This window comes from Ambystoma mexicanum, chromosome 8, assembly GCF_040938575.1.
Source record: "Ambystoma mexicanum isolate Mex_15411 chromosome 8, UKY_AmexF1_1, whole genome shotgun sequence".
In the NCBI taxonomy this organism is placed as follows: domain Eukaryota; kingdom Metazoa; phylum Chordata; class Amphibia; order Caudata; family Ambystomatidae; genus Ambystoma; species Ambystoma mexicanum.
Genome location: NC_090929.1, coordinates 1,673,970,395 through 1,673,995,222, shown reverse-complemented (window position 1 = coordinate 1,673,995,222; position 24,828 = coordinate 1,673,970,395). Strand labels below are relative to the sequence as shown.

The window sequence follows — 24,828 nt, the reverse complement described above, 5'->3', positions numbered from 1 at the left end:
TGTCAGGCGTCGTATATATACCACGTCACTAAGCCCCGTACCTCAGCTCCACCTTTTCCCACGCTTGATTGCTGTAGAGCAAAACTATGGAAGACCAGGCTAACCAGCCAGTTAAACTTAACAATGACAACATTCCCATGATATGAAAAACGATTTTGGAACAAGGCTTCTAAGTATCAATAAACAGTAAAAATTGAGATAATTTTTTTGGTAGGAACGATATGCGACTACTGTGAGAAACCTGAAGGTGTCTCACTTGCTAGTCCCCGGGGATCTGTCATCCAGGTGGGAAGGACACAGCCATCGCTATCGGATCCTCTTTGGGGAGTGGAAGTGGGACACCGAAGGGCGAGACGCGATACCCCTTCCTTACAAAACCTTTTCCCCATCCTACCCTGTAGGATATTTAGAAGCTCTACCCCCACCCCCTTTTCCTACAGGAACACTTTCTCCCACCGCGAAAGACAACAAACTAACTCCAAAGCCGTTTACCCGACATGTCCCAAAACAAGGGCCAGGCAAAGTCAGGCAATTGCCGATAACTACACACACCTGACGGCCCTTTCCCTTCCCCACAGCGATAAAAGGTTGAGCACAAGAGCACAGTTTTAGTAAGGCCGAACGCATGAAGCAGCTATTCCGGGACGGCAGTTCAAGTAAAGGAGAAAGGTGGTGGAAATCGAAAGGACAACAATGAGGGAATTGCCCTTGCCCTTTTCAATCCAGACCCACAAACCCTTTGATGAAAGAATCATAAGACTGGGAATCGCAGCTGGAGATTAGTGTGACAGATTTCAATGTTGCACGGGGCCCTCCCACACTGATAGCCAGGGCGGGGAAGAGAGTTCGCCACTTTGGTACTGTTCTGGACTCCAGCAGATGAAAAGCCAACAAGTTTAGCTCAGGCGGTGAGGCGGAAAAACTGATAGTGGACCGGACTGTGTTAAACTGAAGGTTGCAGTGGCAACATTTTGCGTAAAGAAAAGAAGATAATAGACAAAGGTCTTTGTGAACAACTGAGGTATCAATGTTAGAGTGGTCCGGCGCCATCTGGGTGCTCATTCGAAAGACTAACAAATGCCCTGCTACTGAACCAGGAGGATATGTCGCATTGAGAAAACTGCAAGAACCAAGAGGCCCTAGGTGAGGCCGTTGTGAGACGTCAAAGTGGTCATACAAGGGTCAAGCCAAAAATCCCTTCACACAGTTGAAACTATTTGACACGTTGTGAAGTGAACTGTGTTACTGAGGGGAACGCTGTGTAAATTCTAACAATGTGAAACCTACACTTGCCATAGAATCGCGGAGTGACAAAGTGAGACGTGACCACCCTTCGGGAATGTATTGGGCCACTTGCCCCATAGCCTTCAAAAGGCCAAATGAGTATTTATCGAAATCACAGGCTATGTTGGTGGTCTTCAAGGCCATGCTGCCAGAAGTAAACACTTTCTTGGCCATTGTGTCCAACCTCTTGCCTTCTCTGTCCGGGGGGCAGATTTGAGGTAGAGGCTGCAAGTCTGGTGGTGATTGTGGCTGCCTGCACAACACAGCCTTCCGGAGAAGGGTGAGAAGATAGTGAGTTTATGGCCATTTAGGAATGTGCATGGAATGGATGGGTTCACAGACTAACTCTGAGTCAAATAACCGAATCAACTCAGGAAGATGGCAAAGTACTGTTTTATTAACAATTATCTAAAACAGGGAGTTACAACGAACATCAACGGATGTACACTCGATTTCTCTCAATGACTTTTTCACACAACATACACTTTATACTAAAAATACATCAGAGGTGACATCATTCTACGTGACAAATAGAAAACCTGGGGATCGAGATAGGCTTAAGAGGAACATCCAAGTACACATTATATAGGGACTAGGATTGTGATTGGCTGCCCACTGTCAGGTGGGCAATTTATGCCGACCTCTAAAACATGTCATCTTTAAAAACATCAAGTACACGGTTTCCTATTGGTCTTCAAACTATAAGGTCCTTTGTTATATGGACCCCTACAATTGGTTGGCTTCACTTAGCAGCACATAAACTCAGACCCAGGTGCAAGGAGATGGGCCAAACTATCTCCCCACGCAACTAGCCCAGCATTCCATCACCCAAGACTTCTGAAGATTGTCTTTGAACTTGGCCTTGCAAAGTATCCTTGTTTCTGGGAATACATGGGAGTGCGGGCACTCACTATCGTTGTAATGGGACTCAAGTTCGATCTCTATTTTCATCCTTGGCTCACATGACAGGAGACCCCGATATGGTCCATTTTGTATGTTTTAAATGTCTTAAATGAATTAACTTGGCACTCTTGGTGTTCTTTCTTTGCACTTTAACAAGGGATGATTCATTCTCTGGACGTTTACTCCTGTCTAGAATAGATAGCTGACCTTGGCTGTTTCAGACTTGACTTCAGGCCAGACAGCCTCCAGGATTTCAGCTTATTCTTGCTGCAACACAATTCTCCCAGTCTTCTTCATGGGTCATGGTTTACTAAAAAATCATGATAACGATGTCCAACTCCTGTACATCCGTGGCTTTACCTGCCTTCTATTCCTTACGTATAGCCAGCTTCTATGACTTCGTCTACCTTGCGTTTCAGCATATGTACAATCATTGATCGGTAGATTCTCTGCAACACTTTGTGCACGTGTAATCTTTCTTTTTATATTTAAGAGTTCACTCGATTCTTTACTTCGTCATTAGTTTCTGTAGGATCCATTCAGACTCTCTTATGACATCACAGGCTTCTTTTCTTGCTCTTTTTTATATTCCTTCAGAGAGTTCCTCCCTCAGATTGTCATCTCTTTGGGGATACATTCAATAGGGTTGTCTCAACGGGTATCTTCTTTCACATATATGCTGCAGTATTGTCACAACTGTTAGTGTCAAACACGGCATGATCTCAGGCTTCCAGCATATAGGAGGTAAGGGGGCGGGGTTTTCTGCAGAGGCATGCAGCTGCTCCTCTGTGTTATGATGTAGGTTTCCCAATAAGATGTTGCTCTGTAGTATAGTTCACAGGTTTATTTCCTTCAGGACCACATCATGGTAATCAGGTTACATCAAGAGAGATCGTGTGGAGAGCCCACTGGCTCCCACCACCCAGGCCACATCTAGATCAACTGCCTAGGTCAGATCCCCAACCACACAACATTCTACTCAGGCACACAGGGCTCCATGCTAACATTCCACACCGACATCACCACTCACTCAGGCATGCATATAACACTCTACAATAGGAATGATGGATCTCCTCTTGCCGGCCTGTACCTTCCCATCATAGTAGAAATGTCTGAGGGGGCCGGGGGTATGCAGCAGGGATGCGGCCACAAAGAGGGTATGGCATCTACAATTGCCTGATTAAGCAGCATGTTTCTTTCTGTGACTGGGCCCTCGTCCAAGATGTCTGTTAGGCCATAACCCAGGGTTGGCACTGCCGTGGTTTTTAGCCCGAGAGTGTCTACCATCCTATCAACCAGTGACCTAAACTTAGCATGGGTATCGGTGTAGGGCTGACCCTGCTGAAATTACACTTCTGGTGAGGTATCTAGCCCACTTACATTGTGGAGCCCTTGTGTCAGTGCCAAAAGATATGCTCAATCTTTGAAATAATCGATGCTTCCAGACCCTGTAAACATCGGATCAATGCCACCCTGGTCAACTCCCTGACCTGCGGCGAAAATGGTCGCCATGGAACTGAAGAATCCGGTCCTGGAGAGTGGGGCATAGGATCCATCACCAATGGTTGGTGCCACGGGTCTATCCCTCGCCATCGACGGAATGGCCGCTGGCGAACGGGGCTTGGGCACCGACGAGATGTCGGGAACGTCTGCACCTTCATGCATCGAAAGGTTGATGTTCCTTTTTGGCATCGAGCTTGTAGGCTTCTCCGACATCAATGGCGTCTGCAAAGGGGCTTGCATGGGATCGGGAGTGCCGAACACCGCAGCTGCCACTGAGGCCTGCTGCTTGGGGACATACCTGCACCTGTAGCCGCTTGTTTTTGAAACATAGCCCACATTTGGCTTTCAAAATCCTCCCAATCCGGTTGAGTGGTTGGCCCAGCCGAGGGCTTACCTTTCTCTGTAGAGGAGTGGTATTTGTGCCGGTGATGGTGACAGCGCTTTTTCTTATGTGATGAGGAAGAGTGGGTCCTCAAGTGTGACCATTTCTTGGCCTTCTGTCGATGGCTCTTTTTCGGGGGTAGGCCCCTCAGTCTCGCCTTTGGAGGACCGGACGGTCGACCGCACAGGGGATTTTGAAGGTGGTCGGCCTAACGTGAGTTTCGTTGTCCACTCAAAAAAACTGACTTTAGGTTAATTTTCAAGTATGATGCACACCCTTCTTTCGTGATCCAAACCGAGACACCACAGACATACGTTGTGCGGGTCGGTGAGCGACATTTGAAAGTGGCACTCCGTGTACCATTTGAAAACCAAAATCTGCGGGGCGGACATATTGCGGGCATAAGATTTAGAAAAATATATGACGAAATGTCGTCAAGAAGAGTCGAAGACTCGGTTAACGTGTTCCTCGGAGCAGCGTGCTGAGCTTGTAGAAAAAAGGAACCGAGGTATGGGGCATAGTGGCGTGGTATAAATACAACACACCAGACACCCCTCCCGGAGCCGACGAACGAGTACCAGGCAAGATGGCTCGACAATCAACAACCGAGTTGAGGTCCACTATGCTCCGAGCAGCAGAGGTGGATGAGGATATCTATCAGATGAGGAATCTGCGGGAGAAAGGCAATGCATTGAAGAGCCCAAGCACCGAAGACCAGGTCTAGAGGGCACATGGATGAGTGCAAGCAGGTCTGAAAGTTCAAAACAGCATTTCACCTTGTGGTTTGACAACAGCTATCAATGATGACAGGAATAGCAGTGCAATCGCTAAGACATGTCCTTGTTTCACAATGGAAATTCACTGTTTGTTAGGACACAAGGTGCCTCTACGTTCTGGGACAGAATGTGGCAACGAAAGATGCAAGAGAGGTAAGCTCATTGAGGACTTGGGGTGCTGTTCACAAACACATGCAGTAAACATATGCAGAAGTCCACCTTCTTGCCCACACGACACTAGAAAAGATCTAGTGATGCGCAACCAAGCACCTGCTTCGTGTCAGGAGGACCACCGTGCAAACTGTCCTGTGGTTGTCTAAGATGCTAGCAAGCAAATGCAGTTGGACAACAATTATCTAGGCTAAACAATTCATCTAGGATGCCAGGGAGCAAAACACATTTGGGCAACAGTTCATAAAATGGCAACCACTAATCTAAAATGATAGCAAGCAAACACAGTTGGACAACAATTCATCTAAGGAAAACAGTTATGAAATTATACAACATGCGACATGGAACAGATTAAACTGCCATGTAACGAAACTAGATTTGTAAAACCTACAAACAACAAACAATTGTAACAACAGTAGACCTGAGGACTATTCTTCAGATTTCACAAGTGATTGTTGTGCATCAGGAAGTGGCATTTGATTTTGCACATTATTTCAGACATCACAATGAAATGGTGCTGAAGAAGGTGGGTTGTTCCCAACTGTAGCTAGTAGTGCCTTGTGTAGAAGGGCAACTAGTATTATCGAAGGTCTTCCATTCGTGGGCCGAAACAGAAACACTCAGCACTTCTTGTGTTATTTTACCATGGTCTATTCATATTGATGGTTTAAAATATTTTGATTAATTTATGTCTCCTGGTACACTTTTTAAAATTGCTTGTGCCCCTTTTACAATTCATCAGTTACAATATTTTATCAATACTGTAATGTTTTTCTTAAACACTATGGCATAGGTGAAGCAAAGACGTACAACAGATGAACACAGAAAGGATATTGCTCTCTTCGTTCACTTGGATTGCTCCATACTCCAGACAGGCATCAATGAAGAGGGCAGCGCGATCAAAGTAACGCATGCTGTGGAAAAACACAGTGGAGAAAAGTGAGGTGGTGGCCGAACGCACGTGTTGCGCCGCAGCCACAGCGTGCAAAAGAAGCACCCACTGCTCTCAGGACAGCCAAGCACCAATCAATCACAATCAATCACACTTTGCTTTGAGGACAGGAAGGGGTCAATGATCCATTCACTGATTTTGGAGGGGCACAGATTACAACAAACACTTACTACTCTAAGAGTAGTCTGGAGCAAATCAACCAGTCACTGCTCCCAGGAAAGGTAAGGGAAAAGCAATCACTTGCTACTTCCATGACAGAAGAACATTAATGACTGTCCTTAAAACAGTCAGCAAGAATAATTACCTAACTGTGCTCAGATGAACAAAAATCTCACTGTACTCAGGGGCTACCGAGAAAGGAAAATACCACTGCTCCCAGGAGGTATATTTAATGATCAATTATCTACAGGCAGGAACAAATCATTCACCTGCTGTTTGTCAGGAAGTGATGGGTTAATCAATTACTACATGATTAATAAGAAAAGTATGAGCAAACCAGTGACCTACTGATTTCAGCAGACATAAGAACTAGGCAAGTATCCGCTCCTCCTGGGAGAGGTAGCAATCGCCCGCTGCTCCCGGGAGAAGCAGACACTCGGGCACTGCCCTCAGAAAACAGCACAAAACTAAAGCAGACAGCAGCAATCAACCCACGCCAAGGAATCAGTAGCTTCCGCCAGATGGTACGAAGCAGGACCTCACAGACAGAGCGCGTGCCTAAGTAAATATGACAATTAAACATAGATATAGGCATGCAACTGCTTTCACAATCATTCTGTGGTTGAAATGCAGCAACACTTGGTCAAGGACCCTGTTCTGCAAACAGCTCTATGCAACAGGTAGGAAAGCAGCAGGGAACTCTCAAGATGACTCTTCATACTTCCTACTTATTCTGCTCATTTAGGAATGAACTTCTGATAAAGCCAGCCTTCCCAGGAACAGCGAGTGTTTCCTACATCCTCTTTTAGCCATAAAACCCCACCTGAAATCAGTGCTCCAGATAGTCTTTTCCTTTCACCTGGAGTTCAAACATTTCTTTTTATCACAGTCAAGCTATGCTTTTGGACTTGTGAAGAACCTTTAGCAGGTGTTCATTACGCTCTTCCAAGGTGATCCCTCCAACCAAAATATAATCACCTTATCAAAACCACTGATTAACTTCTACATGATCTCTTGAAACACCGAAGGGGCAAGTATCAGGACTAACTTACCTAATCGAGGCCGCCACAGTTCCCTTCTTTCTGGACGCTTGTGGCAGCCTCGTTGGACACAGTGATATCTTACCAGAGTCTCCTCACCCAAGATGGCCGCTGCTTGGCATCAACGCAGCGTGAGCAGTATTCAGCCCAGAACCATACCAAGATGGCAACCCTTTGTTTCCATTCCATGCCCCCACCAAGATGGCCACCGTGAACACGGCTTTGCGTCGCAAAACCTTCAGCATAAACGGATGAACACCAGCAAGAATGGGCTTCTTGCAAACTTTCTATTCCAGGACCCAGAGACTCGCTGAGCCTCATCCACAGACCTTCTATTACATGCTAAGGACGTCAGTTTGATATTATGCAATTAGAATCTTGTTTGTTTTACTTTTTATTTTAGGACTGCTCCAGTGCCTCACATGTTTTTAGTTGGAATGGCTAAGCAAGTTGAAGAAGGACATCATGTCACAGTCTAAGAGTCAGTTTTCCTATTCCCAGGGAATCCACATTCGCTGAGGAGTGAGGGGATCTTTTCAGTGTGGCACAAACCTCATTGTATGTTCTTACATTATTCCAGTCCGAATCCATACTCTGTTCTGGTCCCAGAACATCACACGCCTGTTGTTCAGAACCAATCTACATACTTGGAGAATGAACACAGAACATCACATCTCCTGCACTAAACACCCCTCCCACACACTAGGGGAGGAAGGGGAACCCGAAACTGTTACATTAGAGTGTTCAGTTCCATTTCCTCTCCAAGCTGTACTAACTTCATGGTTCCTGAGAGTCCATGCTAGTGATTCTGATTTCAAATCTGACAGGAGGTTATTTGCCCAAATTGCATTGGCAGAAACTAAAAGACGACTTCCAGGGAGACAGAGGCTGCTAATCTGCGAGAATCGGGGTTGGGTACAAAGAAGGAACAAGTTACTTACCTGTAACTGTTGTTCTCCAGCATGGGTCTGGCATGGATTCACATGCTCATGAATATTCCCCGTGGTCAGGCCAGGAATCCTCGGTATAGAAAAAATCAGTATCAGTTTAGTTTCTGATCTGTCTTTCCTAGTAGTAACCAATCACTGGTCTCTGGGTCATACTGCCCCCAGCCAATGACTGCCCTCTCCCTAAGCCCCGCCTCTGGCAGCCATCCTCAGATTTGGTAGCACATAAAGTGGCAGTATGACCAAGTGAAGAGCCGCAGAGGGGTAGGCGGGAGGGTTCGCATGTGAATCCATACCAGACCCATGCTGGAGAACCTGTTCGCTTAAGGTGAGCCTGGTGAGGAGGTCAGTGATGCTTAATGTTGAGTTTTTTGTATTGTTTAATGTTGAGCCTGTTGCCACCTCCCGTGCTTGTGCATGTGTGTACTGCTATGTATTCTTATATTCATGAGCATGTGAATCCATGCCAGACCCCATGCTGGAGAAGGAACAAGTTACTTACCTGTAACTGTCGTTGCGCAGCACTGCTTGGCCGACCCTGGACTCCTCCCTGGAGTCCCAATCGACGCAATAGAATCTCGTGAAGGTGTGCGTCGACCTCCACGTCGCAGCCCTGCAGATCTCAAGCAGGGGCACACCAGATAGGAATGCCGTGGTAGCAGCGATCGCTCTGGTCGAGTGGGCTCTCGGACAGCCGGGCAGCAGTCGGTTTGCCAACCGGTGACAGTGCATGATGCAGCCGGAGAGCAATCTGGAAATGGAAGCCTTCGAGAGAGCCTTCCCTTGATTCACAGGTCCAAAGTTTACAAACAGCTGTGATATCTTCGGAAAACTCTTTGTGTGGTCCACGTAAAACTTCAGCGCTCTAGCTATGTCCAGCAAGTGCAGAGTCCTCTCAGCCGGCAACAAAGGCGACGGGAAGAAAACTGGCAACACCAATGGTTCGTTGAGGTGGAAGACCGACGGCACCTTGGGCATGAAGGAGGGGTGCGTCCTCAGCACCACCCTCGTGTCGTGAAAAGTCAAGTATGGTGGCTTGCAAGATAGGGCCTGGATCTCTCCACTCGTCGTGCGGAGGTGATGGCCACGAGAAATGCTGTCTTCCACGACAGAAACTTCAACGGTGCCGAATGCATAGGCTCAAATGGGGCTCCCATGAGCCTGGTCAGCACCACGTTGAGCTCCCACACCGGGGCAGGGGCCTTCACCGGCGGGAATGATCGGAACAATCCTTTCATAAATTCCTTCACCAGCCGATGAGACCACAAGGACGCCCGTCCCGTAGTTCTGGTGTATCGTGAGATGGCGGCCAGATGTATCTTGATGGAAGCGTGAGCTAGTCCAGCCTTGGCCAACGACAGTAGGTACGGCAATACTTGAGGGGCCCTGATCCGCAGAGGGTTAATTTTCTGTGCACGGCACCTGACAGAGAACCTCTTCCATTTATGTCCATAGCACTTGAGAGTTGAGGACGCCCTGGCCTTTGCAAGAACCTCTCTGCAGTCGGCTGGGATGTCGTACCCTCCAAACTCTAGTGCTGCAGGAGCCAGGCCTGCAGGTTCAGCGACTCTGGGTTGTGATGAAGAATGGCGCCTCCTTCTCTGGAGAGAAGATCCGCATCCATCGGCAGCTTGACTGGTGTGGACGCCGACAGGTCCAGAAAGACGAGGATCATCCTGCACTGGGACCTCTTGAGCTGGTTGATGAGCCGGAGCAGCAACGGCAGCGGAGGGAACGCATAAAGAAATAGGCCGTCCCAGGGGAACGAGAAAGCATCGGCCATCCTCCTCAGCTGGGGAACCTGCTGGCGAACCTCCGGCACTTGGAGTTTGCCGCCGTCGTGAAGAGATCGATCTGGGGTTCGCCCCATCGTCGGAAGAGTCGATCCACTTGATCCTGGCGTAGTTCCCACTTGTGGCACGAGCGCAGCTCTCTGCTGAGTGAGTCGGCGATGGTGTTTTTTATTCCTGCCAGATGAAAAGGCACCAGAAACATCCCTTGGGCGATGGCCCAATGCCACAGATCCTGGGCTTCCTTGGATAGGGCAGGGGATCTGGTTCCGCCCTGCTTCCGGATGTAGAACATCGTGGTGGTGTTGTCGGTGAAGATCCTCACCACCTTGCCCTTGAGGGACGGAAGAAAAGACCTGAGGGCCCAGAACACTGCGCGGAGCTCCAAGATGTCGATGTGAAGTGACTTCTCCTTCGGGAGCCAAAGGCCTCTCGTGTGAAGATCTCCGGAGTGCGCTCCCCAACCTTCCAGGGAGGCATCCGTCATCACCGTCACCTGGTGAGCTGGGGTCTGAAAGTCCGTGCTCGCCGACAGATGAGAGCGGGTACCCCACCACCGGATCGCCTGACGGAACGTCTCGTTGAGTGGGATCCTGTCCTCGAAGCTGCCCGTCGACTGGACCCAGCGGGCATCGAGGAACTCTTGTAAGAGGCGCATCCGAAGCCTGCAAAGGCGCACCAGATAAATGCAGGAGGACATCATCCCTAGGAGGGACTTGATCGATCTTACCCTGGCCATGTCCGTGGCCAGCAGACGCTGCACCTTGCCCAGGATGGTCCTGATCCTTTCCTCCGACGGTGAGGTCAGCCGTGCCACTGTGTCGAGCTTGGCTCCCAGAAACAGGGCGACTTGCGACGGGACCAGTTGGGATTTTGGAAAATTGATGGAGAACCCCAGGTTCGTGAGCAGCTGGACGGTCTTCGCAGTGTGCTCCATGGCAAGATCCCTTGTCCTTGCCCGGATGAGCCAGTCGTCCAGGTAGGGGTAGACGTGGATCCCCTGCAGGCGCAGCCGCGCCGCCACCGGTGGGAGACACTTGGTGAACACCCTGGGTGCCGACTTCAATCCGAACGGGAGGGCCTTGAACTGGTAGTGCCACCGTTGGACCACGAACCTGAGGAACTTTCGGTGTCTTTTTAGAATGGGGATGTGGAAGTACACATCCTCTAAGTCCAACGACGACAGGAAATCGCCCTCCTCCAGCTGCCTCAGCACGTGCTGGAGGGTGACCACCCGGAACTTCTGTGCCTTGATGTACTTGTTCAGTCGTCGCAGGTTGTTACGCTTACCTGGTTCCCACGGGGGCGTCGACCGGAACTGGGCCGCTGTTACTTCCACCAGCGTGACGTGTAGCGCTGAGATGACTGACTGGACTGGCCCGCTCAGCCTAGTTTGTCTGGCTCGCAAGAAAATTCTTCTGCAAAGGAGAAGAGGAATTAACCACCCGTGGAATTGAGTGTCAACCCACCTTCCCCACTCCCGTTGTCTTCCCACTGATCACTCTTGATGTCCCCTCCTTAGTCTCACCTGATGGTTTGGAGGGATGAGCTCTCCATCCTGCGTCGACCGCAGGGGCGCGTTGATGACCAGTTACTTCACTGGCGTAGAGGAATTGGGGAGTTCCAGTATTGACTCTAAAGTCCAATTGTTCATAAGAGTTCAAATGTCTGCTCTTCACTCTGTCCGATTCCTTGCAAGTTGCCGATTAAGCCACTCGAAGATTTCCAAATGGCACTCGGTAAGATTCAGGTAAGTCTATTGTGTTTTTCCCCTTAGGGGCCGGGGTACGGCGATGAAGCAGAGTTGACTGTCCTTGGGGGTAGCTTGTATGGCCTTAGAGAGTCCCCTTGCTCACCTTGCTGTCTTTGTCTCCTTAGGTGTCGGAGGGCGGCCGCGAGATGGAGAGAGCGTGATGGAATGCTGAAGTACCGCCAAGCAGGTGAGTTCAGCGCGGCGCCGTAGGAATGCGAAGCGATGCTTCAAAGACTTCTGTCTTTCAGTTCCGTGGCGAAATGGATCAGGATCCAGGTAAGGATTAAAGTTAAAACTCCTGTTCTAACCTTTATCCTTTTTGTCTTCTTGTTTCAGGAGTCCCGGGACTGAAGCGGGCGTGGCTGAAGACTGGAGCTGCTGAAAACACGGTGAGCGTTACGCTGAAGCAAGCAGAATAACGCGAAGCACGTGTGGCTGTCCGGGCGTGGTTTAAATAGCCTTGGAAGAAGATCCAGGTAAGTATTCTTCCACAGCCCCACCCAAGTAACAAAATAGTCCCTTCAGTAAAATAGTCCCTCCTAAGCCTCATTTGGTTTGAGTCTTCAAGCAGCATGGTCTGCCTCAGGTGAGTATGCAGCATGGTCTGCTTCAGGTAAGTTATCAATAATGAGCCTGGCGCCCATGGCGCCAGGACGGACTATCTTTATGAGCCTGGCGCCATAGGCACCAGGACTGTACCCAAACAGCCCCTAACTGGGGCTTTTGGGCATTCTCCAAGTGGCATGATGCCTGCTTCTGGGGCTGCTGGGCCTGGTCTGGTCTTCCGGGGGCAGGCATCATGACACAGGTCCAGGATGGGACGCCATCCTCCTGTCTTCTTCTTTACGAGGAAGTACCTTGAGTAATCTCCGGAGCCCCGAAGCCTCTTTGGGATGAGCTCGATGGTACCTTTCTTGAGCATCGCCCTTACTTCTAACAGTAGTTGAGGGACGTGATTTACCTTCCTGGCCACGGGTGGAACGCGAGGGCATTTCTTCTGGAACTTGAGGGCGTGCCCTTGTGCCAAGGCGTCCAGCACCCAACGGTCGGTGGAGATGGACTCCCACACGCTGACGAACCTCGCCAGCCGGCCTCCCACCGGGGTGCTTCGGCGGGGGTCCGACCCCATGGTCGGTTCAATCTTTTTTGCAGGCTGCCTTGCCTCCTTGACCTCCCTGACTTGCCGCGTCCCCTGTAGGCCTCCTGAGACGAAGATCTTGCCGCTTGGAGGTACGTCGAGGAGCCACTGCCGGATGTCTTGGAGGTACCTTGTCTGCCTCCGAAGCTCCGAAAGGACGGCCGTCGCTGTTGGAGCACTCCCAGTGCGCGGGCAGTCTCCGTGTCTGTCTTGATAGCCTGAAGGGACTCATCAACCGCCTTCCCAAACAAGTTGTTCCCGTCGAAGGGCATGTCCAAAACTTTGGTTTGTACGTCCTGGCGGAAATCTGTCGCCTTGAGCCATCCTCGTCGTCTCAGGCAAATGCTGTTGCCCAACTGACGGAAACCGGTGTCGGCGATCTCTGTTGCCACCGTGATGGCGTGGTCCGAAGCAATCTCACCTTCCTGTAAGATTTCAAGGGCCTCAGCCCTTTTGGCGTCCGGATGGAAGTTCAATAGAGGGGCGATTTTGAACCACAACTCCCTGTCGTAGCGGGCTACGATAGCCAGGGCGTTGGCCGCCTTGATAGTCGTCGCTGCGGATGAGATGACCCGTCGTCCCATCGTGTCCAGCTTCCTGCCCTTGCCGTCCGGCGGGAAAGTTGATGTCGAGGCCGATGCCCCCCCAGCTTTCTTCTTTGCCGCCGCCGAGACGACCGAATCCGGGGTAGGTTGTGCCCGAAGGCACAAGGGGACAGCATCGGGGACCCGGTACTTCTTCTCGAACCGGTCCCTCTTTGCAGGTGCCGTGGCAGGGTTCTTGAGGAGGGCGAGCCCCTCATCCCAGATGTCATCAAGAAGTGGTACGGCGAGGACTGTCTTCCTTCTAGCCTTGCGCCGTTGGAAAAGGAATCCTTCCTTCTTCTCTTCTGGGCATGATGGAAATCATGGCATGGAAGGATCCAATCTCGTTGGGCGGGGACGCCCGAGCAGGGGGCGACGCCCGTCATCGCCTCCGTCGTCATCTGTACCTGTCGTAGCCATGTCCGTGCCTGTATCATCCCCATGGGTAGTAGACCGGGGGGAAGGCAGAGCAGGCTGCAGAGGTTGGAGAGGTGGCTGAGGATGAGTCGTCCTCTTCTTATGCGGTGCACTTTCCGAAGGTCCCGGCTCCGGTTCCCCCGTCGGGTCTGGCTCAGGTACCTCCGTCGGGGGGAGGGGCAACCTTGTCCTTATCTCCGAGCATAAAGACTGAATCGCTGACAAAATGGCCACCGAAGTGTCCTACGGCACCGGAAACGATGGGTGCGAGGGCTCTTGAGGAACCTCGTCGGCGACACCGTCGCTCTCGTCGTCGCCCTCGTCGGGATCCCTCCCGATGGGCTGGGCCTCCTCCACGACTTCGATGAGCTCTTCTTCAGAGGTCGTGTTCGTATCCACGATTGGCCACCTGCCCCTCCCCCTCCTTTTCCAACGGGGACTTTGTCGGCGTCTCCTCAATGGGCCTGAAAGACTACTCCCTCCGGGGTGGCAGGGAGACTCTGGATCCTGAGGTCGCCTCCACTGGCGTAGCCTCCACAGGTTGAGCCAGGGCCGCTGCGACATCCTCAATCGAGGTCTTAGCAGGGTGAATTAAGGCCATCGTCACCTTCTGTACGCCTGGGGCCTTCACCTTGGGGGGGAGGGTCCGAGCCTCGCTTCCCCTCTGCCGGGATCTTCGAGATCGACCGGGGCCTCTCCAGAAGCTTCGCCGGGTTCTCAGACTTCCTCTTATCCGAGCCAGAGCGTTGGCACGTGATTGATGGCGCCGGGGAGGATGCGCCCTGCCTGGCAGCCAAGGAGCCTGACCGTTCAGCGCTCCCGGTGCCCGCGGACTCGCGGTGCTTGGCCTTTTGTTGCCCCCGTCGCCGGGGCGCCCTCACAGGACTTAGAAGACCGCTCGGACTTCTTTTTCTTCTTCTCGCCTGACGGGCTCTTCCCTTCCAGCCAGTTGGCGAGACGGAGGTGGCGATCCTTCATGGTCCGCTCCTACATGTTCCCACAAAACGCATAGTCCTTCTCCACGTGCGTCTTGTCCTCATGGAGACAGTAGAGGCATAACGAATGCTTGTTCTCCTTGAACACATTCTGAAGCTGGCATCCAGGGCAGGTCCTGAACAGCTTCCCGGGCGTCGAGCTTCCTTTCTCCTGGGCCATGAACGTGGTAGGCCTCGGAACTTCTGGAATCCTCCAAAAGCGTAACTCGATGAAATCTTCACCCTTGAGGGGCGTAGAAAACTCCGAAACGGGTCCCTGTTGATCGGATGTAGAAACAGGGGAGCTTGAGGCTCAATTTAATCGAAAAATGAGAAAAATCTCCTGAAAAAGCGCAAAATCGCAGCAAAAGCTCGAGAGCTACAGCACGAGGACTCCCAACACTTGAACGTGCGGTAAAAATCTGAGGATGGCTGCCAGATCAGAGACTTTGAAAGGCAAAGAGACTTGGGCACGGAAGGCCCCGATGCTAATGTTTGAACTGCACTCTCGTGCTGGAGAAGTCAGAGACTGTGGCTAAGCTCGAGTGTAGCGCCTGGTCCTGTCCTGTGCTGAAAACGTGGGGAAGGCAGGCCCTAAACATCCCTAAACATCCTGACATATCATTTTGTGAACACTTCTTCTGTTTCCCACACCATTTGTATATAGAGGTAAGGATTGGCAATAGGTTCATTAGTATAGGCCCTTTTATTTTGACCCAACACCACTAGGATTGCGCTGTTGTTCTTATTCTTCTTTTTATTAAACCTTAAGTTTTACAAAAAACGTTTGATTTCCACATCATTCCATAGCCAGAGTTACTTATTAAAAGAGAAAAAGAGAAAAAAAGAAACACTGTCCATACATCCAAGGTAAGATGGATTTCGTTAATTTCTGAATTCGCTATTCACTCCTTTAATCTCTTCAACAACACTTCTTTTAAGATTTTTCCTAGAACGTCCAGGAGTGAAATACGCTGGTAGTTCTTGGGGGTTTAGTCTGTCCCCTTTTTTAAATATAGGGACCACTACTGCCCTTTTCCCAGGGAGCTGGTATTCTAGCAAGTGGAGTGATTCTGTTAAATAGGACCATGCAGAAATCAGTCCATAATTCAGGCGCTTCTTTTAACATGGCATTCGTGATGCCGCCCGGGCCCGGGCTCGTCAAGTGCTTGCTTTAGAGATGATGTTTCTAATTTCTGCTCTATGGAACTCAATAGAACACAGATCTTGTTGTTCAGATGATCCAGTAATCTGTTTATCTGTCTTTTGGCCAAAGAGGTTTTCAAAGTGCTCAACCCATCCAGACTCGTGTATTGGGTTTAGTTGTAATCAGCCACTGTCTTCTTCTTTATCATCATTTAATAGTAACCATAGGTTCCTTGAATTTTTAGTCATTAAGGTGTGTATCATACATTCTCCATCATTTTGGTATAGAATGGCTGTGTGTGAGGTAACCCAGTTTCGGTATTGTTTTCTTCTCTTCCTTTCCAGAAACCTTGTTAGTACTGGAAGAGTTTTTAGGCACCCAAGATCGTGAAATAGCTGACTTTTTTGGTTGCAATAAGTTTGTCAAAAATATGTTTTTTCTTAAAGCTTGTTTTACAGCCTCGATTAGATTCTTCCCTGAAGACAGCCAGAATAGATTCATATTAAAGCCCCTCATTAGGGTTCTCTTGCCACACCTCAGGGTCTTTGTTGGGACTGGGACTGACCTGGCGTTAATTCACAGCGTGTTTCTGCCATGTTCCAGGGACACTTTGTTTCCAGGTTTTCCTATTGCTCTTGTTTCCATCACTCCAGACTGGTCTGAAACAAGTTAGAATCATGGGGATGTGATCACTTTGTTTAGTTGGAAGCACTTTCATCGATGTCACCCTTGCGAAGATGTGACCTGTCACAAAAAAGTAGTCTAATGTCGCACTTGAAAAGGCAGAGTGCCATGTTTGGCCCCTCTAGGCCTCCCTTTACTTGGCCGTTTACCTTGTGCAAGTCCCCTTTATGAGATTCATCTTGCCACTGTGGCATCCTGTCCATTTCTTTTTTGCAGGATCTTCCCATCTCCTGTATTTCTTCTCAAAACGGTTGAGAGACAATCAATATTCATGTCGCCACAGATACCAATCCAGGGGTCTACTACTTGAGTACTGAAATTGCCATTCCGTTTCATTACCATAGAGATGAAGGATTTCAGGTCCTTGGCGTTGGAATTCCAATAAAGGTTAAAAAGGACCAATGTCCTTTCGATGGGATTAGGGGTTTCCTCAAATTTTATTATTAAGATTTAAATCAGCAGGTTAGGATCTACAACCCTCAAAACCTTTCCCATAGAGTTGTTTTTCACCAACGTCAATAACCCGGAACTGGGTCAACTTTTCAGTCCCTTGGTCGCTTGGTTCAGGTATCCCATATATCCATCAACCATGATTCTTGGATACATAAAATGTCCAATTTGGCCAATCTAGGGTCCAGGGATCAGAGCAGATGGGCAAAGCACCTGGTATTCCAAGATCCAATCTGGAGGAATTCCAGTCCTTGTCCATTCTCACTCTAGTCATTAGCAGGTTCAGCTAGTGCTCTCGATAACTAGTCCTATAATTCCTCTTTTGAGATCCCTTTCATCAGGTCTTCACCCATAGAGAGGTTCTCTTGTGATCTCTCTTTCGTCTTTCCTTTTATGGTGATCCTCAGGGCCTTAGGGCCATAAAGGACTGCAGGGGAGTCTCTACATCCCCCTCCATGGGACATTTTCTGTTTAGTTCTCGACTCTTCTTTTACAGCGCTCTGGTTGGATTCTGGATCGTGGCTAGCCGATGAATCACACTCTTGCAGGTCAAAGTCAAAGGCCCTCAAATCATTGTTGGCTTTCAACATAAGGGCTATCAAAGATGAAGAGGCCATGTGCGGACGTACCCTATCATTTTCTTGTTCATTCAGGAAGTCCACTATCTTTATGTCTTTTGATTTGATGACTCTTAGTTGGGGGAGGTTATGTAGAGGGCCCATAATATTGGCTTGGTCCAATATGAGACCATCATCCGCCTTAAGTACTCTCTCCAGAAATACCTTCTGGAGGGCCCTTGGGCATTTTTAGTGAACGATTCCCCGCCAGGCGAGGTTGAGGAGTCCCTCGCAGCCTGTTCTTAGTGTGGCTTGCCTTTCCCTGCAGTCGAGGCTGACGATCCCTGCTGGAACGCTCAATCATTTTGTCCATCACCGTGGATTTTCTCTCTACTGAGGCCCACTTCAAGGCCATTTTTCCCTCTTGTCCTCTAAGGTTTCAAATTGTTTATTTTTTTGTTTGAGGTGCCATTACTTGCTTGTCTCGTCTCTCCCAACAAGTTGTAGAGTTGGACCGTGAGTCTTCCCTCCTGGTCTTCCGATTCGTAGTCCTCGTAGGTCGACAACTGCAGCAGGGAATCTTCCTCAACTTCTGGATCCAAAGTTTCCCCTTCTGCTAGCCAACCAGTACTGTTTTTTTTCGCTCCAGTCGTCATTTGAGAAGGGCAATTTTTTGGAATCCTCCATATGTTTTTCACATGCTGGGGGACAGCTCGAGGGGGTGACAAACCGTTCTTACATTTCAAATAAAGTTTCTAGTGCCTCTCCCACATGTAGCTTTAGATATGATGATTTTGCAACTTTTTTTCTTGGTACTTCGCTTTTTTTTCCTTTCAATTTCAGTGAGGTTTTTTGAACTTTATGGGAGTCCTTATCAAAAACCAGAAAAGGATCAGAGTTCGACTGCCCGTTCACGGTTGCTTTAGCAAGTCTAACAGTATCAGTCAATTCTGACACTCTGAATGTCGATTACAGGCAACCTGGCAATGGTAGAAGGCATACAGGTGTCTATATGTGTCTGAGAAGGGCCTGGTCTTGCAAGAGTCCCAGACCGCTGCATGATGCCGCTTGTACATTTTCTCTAATATCAGCCGACACCCGAAAATCTGCTCTACTGCGATCCTTTCCAAATGGCCTGAAGGTGATTGTAAAGGGTTAGACGTTATATATAAGCATGCTAGGAAGGTCTTTTGTCCTCTCTTGCATCCTCAATTAGTTAAATTAGTATTTAAAATATCACTATTTCCGACTACTTTTCTTTTGATCTTTTTTCCCTTGATGCTTCAATATGGGATTCTATGAAAATGAATTTCGAGTGCATCAGCGCCAATAGGATAGACTGGTCCTTGTAGTTCTCATTAAGAGTTTCATATATTTTTAGAAAAGGCGACAAGGTAATGGAAACTACTGACCCAATTGAAGCCTGAAGTTGGGCACATTGGGCCTCCCATTTGTGTTGGTTTTCTTCTTGCTCAGTATCCTGAAGCACCTGAAATCCTGAAGGGACAAAGACCCTCCCTGCCCTTTTCTTTAGTTGACAAGAATTATCTTTTTCTGGTGCATCCGACTCCGAATCTTCCGAATCATCACTGGAACTCAGCGGGCGGGGGGATTTGACCCTTTTAGCCTCCTGCGGCCGGTCTTCATTGGCCTTGCTCAAGACCCTCTCTGCCTGCTTCGAAGGATAGCCCTTTGTTTGTCCCACTATACTGGGGACCCGTCCTAGTTTCAACTTTTTTTGCAGGGCGCTTGGGTCATGGATCAAGTCATCTTCAACATCTCTGATGCACCTTTTCTCACCCCTAGCAGCAGCGTTCATGCTCAGTTGAAGGGTTAATGTTGCAATGTTTTTTACAAGGCGGGCTGCCAAGGCTTGCGTTAATTCTCCGGGTTTGTTCACCTCTGTCCAGGTCTTACTCATTAGTTAGCATCTGGGGGGCCGCTGAGTTCTTCCGCGGGGACACCAGCTGCACCTCCAGCTCTTCACTTGCCAAAGCCCCCATGTCAGGCGGGCCAGAGGTCGCCGTTGGTACAAACAGCCTTCGGTCCAGTGCAGACTCTGTGGTAGTAATATTTTCCTCATTCTCTATGCCGATTTGCGCCCCCCCCCATACTCACTTCTCTGGTTAAACTTTGGGGGATCCTCTCCTGTGAGCCAACACACTGATCTGTGCCAGCCAATAAGTCCACATCTGATAACGTTACCTCACTCTTCCTCTGATGGAAGGGAGACTGTTGTTTTTTCCAGCAGCTGAGACGGAGCCCTTGCTCTAAAATGCCATTTGATTGTCTTGGTTTCTGAAAATGACTTACTCCTTGGTTTCAGTTGTGCACCACCACCATTTGTGGCCAGGGAAACCCCAGGCACCGTGGTATTTGTCCAATTATTGGGCTTTATAAACGCACACCATGTTCAGGTCCTTGGGTGTATCCATCAGCAAGAGCTTGGCATTGACTTGTGGAACCGAACAGTCCGAAACGTCTCCCTCCAAATGTGACGCACCGCGGGCTTTCTCCCTGCTCGAGACAACATCGGTCCAGAGTTGCAAACGTGCCTTGCACGGTCCAGAGGCCTCAAGCCTGCTGCTTGAGGGAGTTAAAGGCATGTTGGTGGGGCATCCATACGAGAGCTCACAAAACTCTGCCTATATAGAACTGGTTCCTGCAAGTGCAGAAGGTTGCATGTGATAATGTCCCCGCAAAAATGTCGCCATGCAAGAATGGCCCCTTTTTTTGCAGTGACATTATCAATTGAAACCTGCGGGGGACACCCCTGCAAGCCCCACATTTTTTAAGTGGAGCGGTTGACACCCCCGCATCCCCAGTTCCCATTTACCCCATATATTGTCCCCATGAATAATGTTGCCTATGCAGTTTCCTGGCGACTATATGTATGGCAACATTTTTTATTGGGATAATATTACCTGATATGGTGCAGAGTCGGTTAGGTTAGTGCGCACATGCGCTGTTCATAAAGACGGGCAGGCCCTTCCCTGGTTCTTTGAATCCGGGGCCAATGCCTGGGGCCCCAGTAGTGAGCTGGGGGAGTAGACATACTGGTTCCCTCCGCTGGTATTGTAGGGAATAACTTTAGGAGAGATGACCAACCCGTTGGCACCTCCTGCACCGTCCCACACCCACTTTACCTCCATTTAGTTGCAACCTGGCTTCACTACGGATCCTGGGATGATAATGGCTCCATTTCCAACGTTGTCCACCGCAGACCGCAGCAAGCCTTCCAACACCGGCCACCACTGACCCTCCGCAAACACTCTGCGATGCTCCGTGTCGGAAGTGGAGTGTTTAAGGACATAGCCCCTCCTTCTTGGAAAGAAATGGAAGGCAGACTCGATGTACACTGCAGGCAGCACAACAGAAGTAGCTACAGCAAGGTTCCAAGGCAGGCCAACACTTTGCCAACACTTATTATTATTTGATGGTCGTAGCTTGCTCCCATCTGTAGATTTAGGATTAGATGAACAAGTTACCCTCTTACCTGGTAACGTTCTTTCGATGGGATGGTCCGACGACGTATTCCATATCTATGACAGTAATCACCATAGCTGTGCTGCTTCGGAAAATCTGTCGGCGTGTGCGTCCTACGTCGATGTGCCGTCCTCGAGGACCTCCTCCGACGGCCGCAACGTCGCCAGATGTTCTAAGTAGGACGCACGACGCCCGTAGCCTCAGTTGTAGTGTATTCCCAGAACGTGTGGCACCAGTCTTCTGCCAGTCTGACCACACAAAGCCTTGCGGAAACGTACGCTGCAATCGCATAAGAAATTCTGTAGCGGGGAAGGCAGGGAGGGAGCGATATGGAATACGTCGTCGGACCATCCCATCGAAAGAACGTTACCAGGTAAGAGAGTAACTTGTTCTTCCAGGGGATTGGGTCCTCCGACGTATATCATATCTATGACAGACTCCCAAAGCAGTACCAATGCAAGGAGGTGGGAAAAGAATTTAGAATACAGAAATTTAGAATGCCCAATCAAATTGCGGAGCAAAGGACCGCCTTGCCAAAGGCCAGATCCTGCCCACGGATGGAATCAAGGGAGTAGTGACGTACAAAAGTATGTACCAAAGCCCAGGTGGCTGCACCACAGACGTTACGAATAGGAACACCCCTCAGTAGGGCAGTAGAGACAGCCATACGCCTGATAGAATGGGCCCGCAAGCCGACCGGTGGGTCCTTACCTGACAAGCGGTAACACTCAGAAATAGCCAGAATAATCCAGCGAGACGAAGTTCGTTTCGTCACAGCTTGTCCCAAACGCTTTCCAGCGTAACCAATGAAGAGTAGATCGTCCACTCTGACCCGGGACATGCGTGAAATCTAAAAGCTTAATGCTCTCCTAGGATCAAGCCTATGGAGCCTCTCCTCTTCCCCACCAGGATGTGGAGGAGGATAAAACACCGGAAGAGCAACCTTCTGGCCTAAATGAAATTTCGACACCACGTTCGGAAGAAAGGAAGGACAAACTCTAAGGACAACCCTATCCTTATGAAACACAGTGAAGGGTGGCTGAACTGAAAGTGCCTGTAACTCACGCACTCTGCGAGCGGAAGTGACCGCAACCAAAAATACAGTTAACTCTTAACAGTCTCAAAGGGCATGAATGCAGAGGCTCAAACGGAGCACCCATCAGAAACTTGAGAACAAGGTTCAAATCCCAACCGGGCACCTGGAAAGGTGACGGAGGAAACACATTAGTGAGCCCTTTCAGAAACTGAGAAAGTAAAGGAATTTCAAAATAGGAACACTCTTCAGACGAGCGCTTAAATATGGACAGCGCCGCCAGGTAACCTTTAATGGTACCCACTTGAAGGCCCCTGTGGGCCAAAGAAAGCACAAAAGACAGAACCATGGGAATGTCACATGCAAAAGGATCCACATTCTTAACCCTGCACCAGTCGCAGAACTTACGCCAATGGCAACGGTACAGGGACTTTGTTGCGGGCCGTCTGGCCGAGAGCAACACCTCCATCACGTCTTCAGGGGGGTCCCAATCCCTATACCTAAACCTTTCAGAAACCAAGCATGAAGGTTGAGGGATCTGACCTCTGGATGGAGAACCTGACCCCACTCCCATGAGAGCAGATCGCCTCGGTAGGGAAGACGACATGGAGGACAGATGGACAAGTCGAGAAGGTCCGGGTACCACGTCCTCCGGGCCCACGCCAGAGCAATGAGGATCATCCAGGAACCGAACCTCCGTAACCTCCACAGTACTTGCAGGATGACGGGGACTGGAGGAAACGCGTACAGCAGTGGGAATGACCACTCCACCACGAACGCGTCTCCTAAGGCTCCTTTTGAAGGAAACTCCCGCGATTAGAACCTCTCGCACTTCCGGTTGCCACTGGAGGCAAAGAGATTCACTTGATCCCCAAAGGGCGAAGATCTCCAGGAGAATCTCCTGAGCCAACTCCCACTCGTGAGAGATCGCGCTCTGCCTGCTCAGAGCGTCCGCTGTCTCGTTTTCGTCTCCGGCCAGATGAACTGCCGAGATCGAAACTTCCTGCTGGATCGCCCAGAACCAGAGCTGCATCGCCTCCCTGGACAGAGGAAGTGACCCTGCCCCCCTTTTTGTTGAGGGAGTGCATGGCCACCGTGTTGTCCGTCAGGATCAGGACATTCTTTCATCGCACAGTCAGCAGAAAAGCCTTCAGGGCTAGCCGGACGGCCCTCAGCTCCAACAGATTGATATGGAGTCTGGATGCCGACAGAGACCAACGACTGCTGACTGTCAACTCGTTGTCATGAGCTCCCCATCCCGTGAGGGATGCGTCCGTCACGATCGTCACCTCCGGCCAGGGCAGCCAAAATGGAGCCCCTCTCATCAGATTGCCTTCGTCGGCCCACTACAGAAGGTCCTGGACGACCGAGGACGGCCCCTGAACAAGGTCCGACATCCTGCCGGAGGACTGAGACCACTGGAGCTTGAGTGCCCATTGCAAAGATCTCATCCGCAACCTGGCCTCTGGCACCAAAAGAATGCAGGATGCCATGAGGCCGAGCAGTTTCAAGAACTCGAACGCTGGGAGACTCTGGGCAAGTTGAAACTTGTGCACCATCTGCTGAATGTGATGAGCCCTCACCTGGGGAGGAAAACACTGCCCCAGGGACGTTTCGAGCACTGCTCCGATGTACTGGAGCCTCTGAGTTGGTGTCAAATGGGACTTCTTTAAGTTGAGGGAGAAGCCCAGCTTGTGAAGGGAGTGGCAGGTGACGGACAGATGATCCAGGACTTGCTCGGGAGAGCGCGCCCTGATCAACCAATCGTCCAGGTAGGGGTAGACGTGAATCCCCGCTTTCATGAGGTGCGCTGCCACCACTACCATGAGCTTGGTGAAGACCCTCGGGCGGAGGTCAATCCGAACGGCAAGACCCGAAACAAAGTGTGAGTCGCCAACTGCGAACCTCAGGTACTTCTTGTGCTCTGGATGTATCAGCACATGAAAATAAGTGTCCTTGAGGTCGAGAGACACCAACCAGTCCTGAAGTGGAAGGGCCTGGAGGACGAGAGAGAGTAACCATCTTGAACTTGTCCTTCCTGAGGAGTTTGTTCAACCCGCACAAGTCCATGATGGGTCTCAATCCCCCGTACTTCTTGGAAATCAAAAAATAAAGGGAATACCATCCCTTGTTCCTCTCCGCTACAGGCACCAGTTCTATGGTGCCTTTCTCCAGCAGGGCTTGAATTTCCTGCGCAAGGAGCGGATCCGGACTCTTCAAAGAGAGATTCCCCGGTGGATTGTCCCGAGGCCTCTGCCGAAAAGGAAGACAGTAGCCGCGGGTTATGATCTCCAGAACCCACACATCTGTGCCACTCTGCAAGATGCTGCGCCAGCCTTCCCCCAACCGGCAAAACCATGGGACATGGCCTCATGACTGAGCTGAAGCGGCTGCGGCGTTGCCTGAGGGCAAGGAGGCAACAGCCCGAGCGGCCTTGGCACCTCGAGTACCTTGTTTTCCACCTCTGGCACTCCTGCGGTGGCCCCTTTGACTAGCAGCTCCTTTCGCTTTACCAAAGGATGAGTAATAACAAAAGGAACCTCCCCTCCATTGCTGTCCCCTAGGACGAAAAGGCGGAGGCTGGCGAGCTGCAGCATTCCCAACGACTGCGCTGCAGCTTTTCAGGTCTGCAACCTCTCAAGGTTCTCGTCAGCCTTGCTGCCAAAAAGGTGGACATCATCAAAGGGCATGTTGAGGA

General features: G+C 50.0%; 1 protein-coding gene across 1 annotated transcript in view; it reads right to left on the bottom strand.

Annotated features, from left to right (window-relative positions):
• WDR11 (WD repeat domain 11) overlaps positions 1–24,828 on the bottom strand; it is a 1,001,187-nt gene that overhangs the window by 6,218 nt on the left and 970,141 nt on the right. The window contains exon 28 of the mRNA XM_069611952.1: positions 5,854–5,933. Within this exon, the coding sequence (XP_069468053.1) occupies positions 5,854–5,933 (80 nt within the window). The remainder of the gene's footprint in view (positions 1–5,853; positions 5,934–24,828) is intronic.